Genomic DNA, 10,222 nt, shown 5'->3' on the forward strand with positions numbered 1-10,222 from the left:
AAAGTATAGCAACGATCTAAAAATACATGTTTTTCCCTTCTTCAAATGAGCTGATCTTTAATTTTTGCCATTTAGCAAATCAAAATTATGCTTAATAGCCATCCAAATCCAATGATCTGGACTGGATTAGTGGATTATAATGAAAATTGACCTAAGTTTTGCTTGATTTATGGATCAGATATGATGGGACTGGACTTGGATCAACACAAGATTAGCCCAAACCACTTAAATAAAAGGAAGCATTAACTTTAGAATACTCCCGCTTAAACTAAAAATAGCCGATAAATATACAATATACGTATAATATGTGTATAATTAATTGTTAACATTGATAGACAGATCATTATATTAAGATATTAGTAGTTGGAAAATCATTGGCATAATTCTCAAAGTTAAAACTAGAGAACAGTGTCCTAGTAAAATATGTTCAATAAGAAATATAATTTTACCCTTTTGGACATCAATCAAAACCTAGCCCTTGTTTAATTTGTTTCACATAGAGCTAGGAACCAACTTTTCTTTTTATTTCCATTCTGATCATTTTCTTTTTTGGGATCATTTCTCTGTGTTATATTTGCACATGAGTCATGCTAATCTGCTCTGTATCGTTCCAATTTCCACTTTGATCATGATCACATTCAGGAGAGGCATATGGATGTTTACTTATAATCCTGAAAATTCAACAACTATATTAATTAATTAATTAATACCAAAGATAATTAATTAAACATGCATTATTTTAAAAGGTGAAAATTAATTAATTCACCTGTTATGACGTTTCTCAAAAAATCTCTTTAGGGATTTCCTTCTAGCAATTGGCAAGTCTATAGTAGAAAACAACATAATCCACCAAAATTTCAGATAATCAACCAATGTCCAACAGCTAAAAGATGTAAGATGTGTGGTCGAATGAATAAAACACTTCAATATTTTTTTCAAAAATCTCAGGTTCGAGCTTATAATTGGAGTTTATTTTGTCCTTTAGTATGCCTAACACAATGTGAATTCAAATTAGTCAAATCAATGTATTTCCAATCGCACGAAAGATCACCTGCTTGAAACTTGTAGACTTGGGATTTCTGAGTTGGTTTAATTTCCTTTGCATTATAAGTAGAACCAGATATTAACTGTGAACAGTTTTCACGTGCCAGATTCATAATTGACTCTGCCTATATATATATATATAGGGAAAATTAATTAAAAGCTAGAAAAAATAAAACGTTGCAATTCTCTTATATTTGTAGGTACCTTTTGAACAGGAATATTGTCATAAACGTGCACAATTCCAGCATAGAATATAGTTAACTGTTGTGATTCAGATTTCTCCCTTGGTAAAACAGGAACCTTTGTATCATCATGCCTATATATATTTGAGAAACATAATTAATAGCTCGATAATTAATAACGTTTGATTAAGTAGATATGTTGACTTACTGGAGTTGTGGTAAAATAGCCAACTCTAGATTAGACATCCTTCTTTGACCAACAATATTGTGTACATATTTATTGAATAAATCATGAGCTAATTCATCTGTAGAATTATTCATCGAAGATGAAACGCTCAACTTTTTTTTGGACTATTTAATCTTTCAACAAACTAAATTCTTTACGAGTTTGGTGCTGTTGCACTATACATATATATTATTTGCATCGTCCGTGCCAAATAGATGAATAAACTTTTGGTAAGATAAAGACCTCATTTAAGTATTGGTCTGTGCAAAGTGGATACAAGTAGTTAAATTAAAATAATGTATGTGGGGGTTGGAAAAATTATTGGAAATAACGCCTAAAAAGGCCAATTATGGGTGTGCAGGCATCTCGATGAATTCGAAATTGAAAACGTTTTTCACAACTCCCTCCTCAGATAATTGGAAGCTTGGTAGATCATATATATAACAATTATAATTTAATATATTTGTTCTAGTGTTTTGACATATTATAATTACAAAATTGTCACCCAGGAGATCCGTTTCTCTTCACTATATAAGACAATAATATATACCAGTCAATTTTTTTACTAAAAGGTTCAAAATATGAAGTAAATATAAGAAGAAGTCGAGAGAGTTCAATATCTAATATATATACATAAAAATCAATTATGGAGTTTGAATAAACCTCCTCAACCCTTAGCTCCACCCTTGTTGATCAGAAGCACTAAATTCTCTTCTAATACTGGGAAATTATACGGAATGACCTTGAAAATGTGTAGTTTTGACCCTCCCATGGACAAACCTTCAAGGTCAAAAGTGTAGTTCGTGAAGCAAAACTTATTAAACGTGAAGTTTTGTTCATGGAGCGAGCGGGGTCAAAAGTTTAAGACCATGATTCTTGTAAAAATCAGCCCCCTTCTAATCCAATGCCTTTGGAGCCCATTTTAGGGGTTGATGTGTCCCAACAGAAATCCAGAAAACTTATAGCCCACATTGTGTTTGATAAAACTAATAACTATTGGTGTTTATTTAAGTAGAATCTTGCAACCAGGTCGTAAGCATAACTTGTCTCATGAAAACATTGCTAAGCTGTATATGTTGTGCTTAAGTTTTGACAAATTAGTAATAATTTTATTCCTTCATAATGGATTAACCTTCTCTTATTGTCTGTCTGTAGCACCAAAAACAAATACATGTCTAGCTACTTCCATTATAGACGAAAAACACAACTAATCAGGCAAACAGCAAGTCAAGTTTAAAACATGTTCCATAGTACCTTGGCAACGATCAATGTTGTTTGATGTATGATCATTTCTCCAAAAACTTCTCTGTTTTTCGCCATATTCTGACCAAGGATTGCGCGGAAGTTTCTTTGGTGCATAATGGGCATTATAATATCTGTGATCTTCTTTTCTTTGGGAATAATTGTTCTCCTGATATTTCATTTCTGCATACAAGGGAGGTCCCTAATAAGGCAGACTGCTGAAAATGGTCTCGTTGTTCGAAGTAGCACCAATGGAGGAAGTACAAAAATGTCTGATGAAGACTTGAAGAAACTCCCCTGTTTCCTGTACAAGGTTGAAGAAACAGACAGAGACAGAACAGAAGATACCTCGGAATGTGCTGTGTGTTTAGAAAGATTCAAGACAGGAGAAAACTGCAGATTGCTGACAAATTGCAACCACAGTTTCCATCTCAAATGCATTGATTCATGGTTGATACAGGCACCATATTGTCCAATTTGTCGAACAATTATCCTGAAAGAATCCTGTGCTAAGCATATGTGCGGAAAAAGATTGGATTCTTGAGCATATAATCGAATATTTCAGACCAATCAAACTCATTTGCTGCTCCTCTGCAACCTGCTGTCCAGAAATGCACTCATTTTGAAATTTCTAGCATTCTTCTTCTTTGACTTAGCACAAAATTTTGTTCATTGAACTAAGCTCACTAGATATAATGTAACTAGTGGATCATACTAAAGGTAGCTCTACCTACACCCTTCACACACTGTCTCTACTCAATTGTGTAATTTTGTGCATTATACATAGCCTTCACTTCTACGGGAGACCATTGCGTCCACCATTTGACCATGAGGTTAGGGGTTCAAGTGATGGAAACAACCTCTTGCATAAATGCAAGATAAGGCTGGATACAACGGCCTCAAATATGGTCCGGCCTTCCCCAGACCCATGCATGGTGAGAGCTTTGTACACCAAGCTGCCTTTTAAACATGCTTTCACCTTCTTCAGGTACTTCCCTTATAACCTCTCCCTCCCTGACAAAAGAATCTTCAAGGATTGGAGAAGAACTGGAATTCAGTTGCCAAAATAAAAAGCAAAGTTAGGGAGAATATGTGGATTATGGAAGTTCAAATGTGAATTCCTAGGCCCTTTATGAAGGTTCCATAATTGCAGACCTTAGTTAGATGAGTCTCATAAGTGAACCCAGAGAATGGTGAAAACAAAATTTTATTGATGAGTGTACAATGGGAAGTAAAAGAACACAATGGTTCAACATGAATATTCAAGATTTATCAGTCACTTCAAGACTACTTTTTGGTTGAGTAGGGTTAATACATCTCCAAAAGAAACCTAAACAACTACCCATTATGTTCATAATGATAGCTGAAGTTGCAGCAGGTAATGCAACTGCTGGTGAAGAGAAATGGGAGGTCGCTAAAACCACTCCTAAGGCAGAATTCTGCATGCCCACCTGCAAGGGAGGTACAGAAACTTTAACATCATTGGCTGCATATATCAGTGGGAAGAAGCTCCATTTGGCTGCGAGTAACAACTTGGTTCAAGATGATAGGGAGGCAATCTTCCTTTTCATTGAGTAAAGTATTTTTGCAACAAAAATCAGTTTCTTCACTTTAGAAATCAGAACTAACAAAAGTGGAAATCATATCCGGAAATATATAGGTTTCAACCATGACAAATATGTGCCATTGAGAAGTGATCAAAGAAAAAGTTTCAGGCTACTAAGAACAAAATTGGAACTTGTTACCAATATGATCTTTGATTCTTTTCCATGCTTGACAATAATTTACCGAAGTAGTAAGTGTGGAAGTCTTACTCCCGTCAAGAATGTACCTCGATGGATACAGCTCGTCTTTGAGGTTCGCTAAAACCGGCCAAAGCAGCAGAAAGATACCTGATGAAGATTTCATCATATGACATAATCGCATGGTGCTAAATTTGGCAAATAGACTGGAACAAAGAAACAATGATCTTACCCAATAAAGAAACCAGCAAAATGAAGCAATGCGACAGACACCGCAACGAGTCCAAATTCGCTAGCTAGCACATTCTGAGCACGACTGATTAGAGGCAAATCAGAAGCGAATGACATACCAACCACGGAAGATCTTAGGCGACCAACATTTTCAGAGAATATACTGAGCAGAAAAAGAACAAAAAAGATAGTATGAAAAAGGGATGAAACAGGAAAAGGCAGTTGAGGAAACAATCAAACTAAAATGGTTTAGGATCAACAATTAAACCTGGCAGAGACGAGAGATGTTGCTAAGACTGCGAGAAGGGGAGCAATAGGTGCAATTTTTTTTACAGCTTTTGGAAATTTGTGCTGCATATAAGAACCCAAGAGAATTGGAGCAACCACAACCTAAAAAAGAAGCAACAAAAGAAAAAATAAATTACTAAACCAGTAAACATATATAGATAATAAGATGAGTCAAAACTCAAACATCATTATATTACACATAATAATTGTGAAATAACATAACCTGGAGCGTGCTGATAGAAAGCTTAACAGCATCCACAGGAACATAAGTTCCTGCCAGAATTGTTGTCAAGAAGGGAGTCAGGACCACTGCACCAATTGTAGTGCATGCTGTCATCACTATTGATAATGGGACATCTCCTTGTGCAATTAAGGTTACCTGTAAAACAATTAGAAAGCAAAAAGAGGCTTTGCATTGAGCTTTATGCTATAGGGCCATATATATTCACAATGTCAAGAAGCTGATATCCGAGTACAAGAGAGTACATTCAATAAAAGCAGTTATTTCATTAAAATCTTTTGTTCCAATCAGAAGAAAGAAACTGGCAGACAGGAAATATTGCAACAGAAGTGGACTTCTAGTCGGATGTGAAGGATACACAGAATTAACCAACTTTGAATGCTTGCTAAAAGCCTTGGTGAAAGTGAGAATTACACCTTTCTGTAAAACACGATAATTGTATGATTCACCCAAATTACTTGCATTCCTCAATAATGAAAAGGAGGACAAAGTCTTTGTAAAGGATTGCTTCCAACATACAACTATTTTCTCTTCGCAACACCATACCTTTCTGATTTATTCTCCTCTCTGGGCTTGTCAATTTGAATTTGAAATGTGACAATGACCATAAATAACATGGCATGGATCCTAAAAACACCAAAAGGAATTTCAACTAAAATTCAGTGGAGATACCACAAGAAAAGCAAACCTGCTGTGGATTCATCACATTGTTGAAATATGATGCAAAGATTGAACATCTACAATCTTAACATGTCAATATGGGAGTTAAACCTGATTAACTAGCTCCGTTAAGAAGAACAATATAGAAGAAAGTCACCTTACCACGTTAGAAGCAGTACCTCCAGGGCAACACGCAAGCAATATCAGACCAACTGAAATTGAAGGAGGCAGACCCAAGATTTTGCTGAGAATCATTCCCAAGGCAGGCATAATAGTATATTGAGCAGCACAACCAAACAGAATCTAGAAAGATGAAGGAAAACCAAAGATTTTGGCCTATATGAGTTTACCCCGTATGCAAATATATTATCTGATCAAAGTTTAAGTAACAAAGTTAAAGTACTTGCTCTCTTCATCAAATCAAGCAGTCACCATGTCCTTGAACCAAATGTTTGGACCAAGTGGACACATATACATTCTTTCTTTGAAAGCTTAGATTGAATGTTATAGCATGCGAATATTATATTTGTAGCTCAAATGTGGGACCAAGTTTATATATCTATGCTTCTTTTCTGTAGATATATCTATATTTCTTTCTTGTCAAAGCTTAAATTGAATGTTTCAAATGCGAGTGCTACATATTTGTAGTCATAGGTTCGAAATGAGGGGGAAACGTAATCACATTAGCAGTGAACAACACCTTCCTATTAATTGAATTTCCAGAAGAGCTAATGAAGTTGGCAATGGAAGATTAGGTAACATCTCTTGTGGAAAGATTAGAGAAGAACAACGATATGTCAGCGATTAGCATCATTAAGTACATATTATGTCCTGGCCCATAAAAACATTCAGAAAGAAAATGCAATATTTTTGGGAGTTAAATTCTGTTATATTTACAATTGGTAAGCAAAATAAAAACCGGGGCAAGGAAATTGTGGCCATCTTTCAAGAAGTGTTCTACTCCCTCTCTCGCATGACATGTTTAAAACAACAAGATTAAAAGACATTTTGGTACACTCTACGCATCTTAGTTAAAGATCACAAGATTCAAATGTATTTCTTTATTTTCTTGAACACATTGTCAAGTCAAAACCAACCAAACAAATCAAGATGGTAAGAATTCGCACAATTCACTAACCAAGTTCAAGAACCAAAAGAAAGTAAAAGGAAATCACACTCTAAAACAAATCAAACCAATGAAAAGGGGTGAATTTTTTTTAAGATAAGAGTGTACTCACAGAAAGAGGCCTTTGCAATAACAAGTTAGTTAACTCTTTGATCTCCAATGTAAGACCCATAGCAAGCATTATAAACCAAAGAGTCAAACTATAGGAAGTAGGACTACACTTGACAAACCATGAAAAAGTTGAGGGCTTTAAACAAGCAACAACCCCACCAACAGTTATATAAACAGGATAAAGACTTTCAGCAATTGACAACCAATTTGCCCATCTGGGTTTTTCTTGAATCACAGAAAAATTCTGAGAATTTTCAGGAACACATTTTACTTTCTTGAAATTCGGATTTAAAATTTTTGGGGTTGTTAAAGTGAAAATGGGGTTGATGGGTTTATAAAGGGGGATTCTTGAATAGTGTTTTGGGGTTGTTGCAGTGAGGGGAGAGAAGCAAAGAGATATCGCCATAGCTGAGTTGGAAGAAGAAAAGTTTCAAGCTTTCTTGAATCAGTAGGGATTCATTCTTGATTCTTGGAATGAAACTTTACAGTAACTAAGGATTATGCTACCTCGTATCTAGGTGATCTATTTATAAAGTATACTTATTTTTTTAATTTTAGATCTTTTGTTTATGTTTAGTTTTTACGGTATATAACTTTTAATTTAGAATTTAAAAAAAAATTATGCTCGAATTAACATTAAAAATTAAATACTGCAAATTTTTTATCATCAACTTTGAACCTTTTCATATGAAAGAAATGGACATTTACTTGTTCACAATAAAAAAATATATTTTCTTTAATAATAAATGAAGTACATTTATATTTATCATAATATTTATGAAAAAATTTATTATGATTGAGGCATACCAACTCATACTTGTATGAGGGTATTTTTATATTAATTTTAATGTGATATATGAGATCTACAACGTCAACCATTTTTTTTGCTCTTTCCTCCCTTTTCTCTTTCATGTTTTCTTTCATTTTCAATCTTTTTAGTATCTATTTTTAAACCAATTTTATTACTACCTCATTTCTATTTTTGCTTACCATAAAAATAAAATTTTCTTTTGTCTTATATATTTTTCAAATAAAAAATATATATTGTTTTTTAATATTATTTTATCACTTAAAAAATGCATAAGATATTAATAGTCAAACTTGATATTTTAAAACATATTTAATAAGACAAATTTAATAAAATACAAGTGAATTTATATATAAAAATAATAGTGGAACACATATTATTAAATTATATATTCAATATTTAAATATTATTGACAGAAAAGATTTTAAATAATGTCATACAAATATATATAAAAAAAAAAATGAGATAGAGAAAATAGTGGAGAAGATTATGCATATAAGTATATGAAAATTGAACCTTTACCAATAACATAAAAGTTCAAATAATCAATCAATTAAAATACTAAAAAAAATCCATATTGCAAATAATAGATAATCACTTATGTAAATCTTTTAAAAAACATTCAGTAAAATGGGAAAAACAAAATATGTTGGAAGAGGAATAAAGAAAAAAAAAAAGAAAACTAATGGCAAATGAATGAAGCAAGAAAGAAGAAGAAAAAGACAATTAAGTCAAAATCAATGAGTTTTTGACAATTTGACAAGCGACCGCCAAAATTGTCCATTTGTCAATCACACAGAGCCTCACACAAGTATGAATTTGGTTACCTCAATCATAATAGATTGTTAGGTTATTTATAACATCAATGTAAATATGATTCATTTCAATTGAGTATTAAAATATGTTATTATATTGACTTATTTTATTAAGTTTAGTTTTTTCCTATCCCTAATTACTTGTCTATGTCCCTAATTACTTATCTATGTTTTATGAAGTGTTCTACTCTTTACTTATCTTTTTAGTTTGCTTAAAAAAGAATGTCTCATTTTCTTTTTTGACAACTCTCCACAAGATTAAAATACATTTTGATACATTCTACGTATCATATCAGGAATTTGGGAGAAAGTAGAGAGTATGGGTTCAGTCAAGATTGAAAGAAATCCCCAAATTCACTACTAATTGAACAACCAAAAGAAAGTAAGACGAAAATCACAGTCTACAACAAAATCAAACAAGTGAGTAATCAAAAAACTAAAAAAAAGAGTGTAGACTCACAGAAAGAGGCTTTTGTAATAACAAGTTAGTTAACTCTTTGATCTCCAATGTAAGACCCATAGCAAGCATTATAAACCAAAGACCCAAACTATAGGAAGTAGGAGCACACTTGACAAACCATGAAAAAGTTGAGGGCTTTAAGCAGGCAACAACCCCACCAACAGTTACATAAACAGGATAAAGACTTTCTGCAATTGACACCCAGTTTTCCCATCTGGGTTTTTCTTGAATCACAGAAAGATTCTGAGAATTTTCAGGAACACAATTTACTTTCTTGAAATTGGGATTTAAAATCTTTGGGGTTGTTAAAGTGATAATTGGGTTGATGGGTTTATAAAGGTAGTGTTTTGGGGTTGAAGTGAGAGGAGAGAAGCAAAGAGATATGGCCATAGCTGAATTGGACGAAGAAAAGCTTCAAGCTTTCTTGAATTTGGGAAGTTGACTCTCAATAGTTCGATCAGTAGGGGGATTGTTCATTCCATGGAACTTTACAGTATCTTTTGTTTTTAGTTAAAACAAAAACAAAAATATAAAAAACATATAAAAATTATTTGTTTTAAATCTTTTGTTTGTGTCATTGTGTATCTATATATAAAATAAGCTACCATGCAAAGATTTTTATAGTATTTAGTTACATTGTAACTATCTTGTTAGATTTCAACCAAAATAGTACTTCTTTTAAATAATAAATATGTCATTGTATGAGCTATTTATTACTCATTCTTTTTGAATTTGTTAATCTGATTTTGATCTGACACATAGTTTACAAAAGTAAATTAGATTTTGAGAAAAAACATTAAGTGATATTTGAAGTTGTCCTAGATTTTTAAAAAGACACCTTAACTTTGCGTGCGTCCTATTACCCCACAAAACATTCAAAATTACAATAAATACACATTTTTTACACAATATTTCCACTTTGGACAAAAATATCCTTCGAATGTGCAATTTCTTAAAAATAAAAAGTGGGACCCATTGTTGATGTATTGAAGGATGCTTTGGTAATTTCCTATGATGAATTCGTTTTGTTTGTTGTTTAATTTTTT

General features: G+C 32.8%; 2 protein-coding genes and 1 long non-coding RNA gene across 4 annotated transcripts; all 3 read right to left on the bottom strand.

Annotated features, from left to right (window-relative positions):
- Positions 1-385: 385 nt before the first annotated feature.
- Positions 386-1,547, bottom strand: LOC102598171 (protein TIFY 3A-like). The gene is made up of 5 exons (XM_015309510.1): positions 1,435-1,547; positions 1,249-1,360; positions 1,052-1,169; positions 767-824; positions 386-671 (listed from the first exon to the last, which is right to left on the bottom strand). The coding sequence occupies exons 1-5, from the start codon at positions 1,545-1,547 to the stop codon at positions 569-571; spliced, it is 504 nt and encodes a 167-aa protein (XP_015164996.1). The 3' UTR covers positions 386-568.
- A 953-nt stretch (positions 1,548-2,500) lies between these two features.
- Positions 2,501-3,112, bottom strand: LOC107060942 (uncharacterized). Its single transcript, XR_001473639.1, has 2 exons — positions 3,043-3,112; positions 2,501-2,877 (listed from the first exon to the last, which is right to left on the bottom strand). It is a non-coding gene; the product is annotated as an uncharacterized lncRNA (long non-coding RNA).
- Positions 3,113-3,885: 773 nt separating this feature from the next.
- On the bottom strand, positions 3,886-9,704 carry LOC102593356 (probable sodium/metabolite cotransporter BASS1, chloroplastic). 2 transcript variants are annotated; one of them, XM_006349273.2, is made up of 7 exons: positions 9,177-9,704; positions 6,019-6,159; positions 5,179-5,334; positions 4,936-5,057; positions 4,669-4,830; positions 4,526-4,586; positions 3,886-4,145 (listed from the first exon to the last, which is right to left on the bottom strand). In XM_006349273.2, the coding sequence occupies exons 1-7, from the start codon at positions 9,564-9,566 to the stop codon at positions 3,957-3,959; spliced, it is 1,221 nt and encodes a 406-aa protein (XP_006349335.1). In that variant the 5' UTR covers positions 9,567-9,704; the 3' UTR covers positions 3,886-3,956. The 2 variants fall into 2 exon arrangements, with proteins under 2 accessions (XP_006349335.1, XP_006349334.1); XM_006349272.2 differs by lacking the exon at positions 9,177-9,704 and adding an exon at positions 7,095-7,644.
- Between the last annotated feature and the right edge of the window lie 518 nt (positions 9,705-10,222).

The sequence above is a fragment of the Solanum tuberosum genome, unplaced genomic scaffold (assembly GCF_000226075.1).
Source record: "Solanum tuberosum cultivar DM 1-3 516 R44 unplaced genomic scaffold, SolTub_3.0 scf00105, whole genome shotgun sequence".
Lineage (NCBI taxonomy): Eukaryota > Viridiplantae > Streptophyta > Magnoliopsida > Solanales > Solanaceae > Solanum > Solanum tuberosum.

What these genes read in the sequence shown, in the direction of transcription:
- LOC102598171 (XM_015309510.1), bottom strand. Translation starts at nt 1,547, where the DNA reads ATGAATAATTCTACAGATGAATTAGCTCATGATTTATTCAATAAATAT. An exon ending in ACAATATTCCTGTTCAAAAG is followed by an intron (nt 1,170 to 1,248) that starts GTACCTACAAAT and finishes ATATATATATAG; the next exon opens with GCAGAGTCAATTATGAATCT. An exon ending in TTTGAGAAACGTCATAACAG is followed by an intron (nt 672 to 766) that starts GTGAATTAATTA and finishes TTGAATTTTCAG; the next exon opens with GATTATAAGTAAACATCCAT.
- LOC102593356 (XM_006349272.2), bottom strand. Translation starts at nt 7,499, where the DNA reads ATGGCGATATCTCTTTGCTTCTCTCCCCTCACTGCAACAACCCCAAAA. An exon ending in TATTGCAAAGGCCTCTTTCT is followed by an intron (nt 6,160 to 7,094) that starts GTGAGTACACTC and finishes TCATCTTTCTAG; the next exon opens with ATTCTGTTTGGTTGTGCTGC. An exon ending in TTTCTATCAGCACGCTCCAG is followed by an intron (nt 5,058 to 5,178) that starts GTTATGTTATTT and finishes CTTCTTTTTTAG; the next exon opens with GTTGTGGTTGCTCCAATTCT.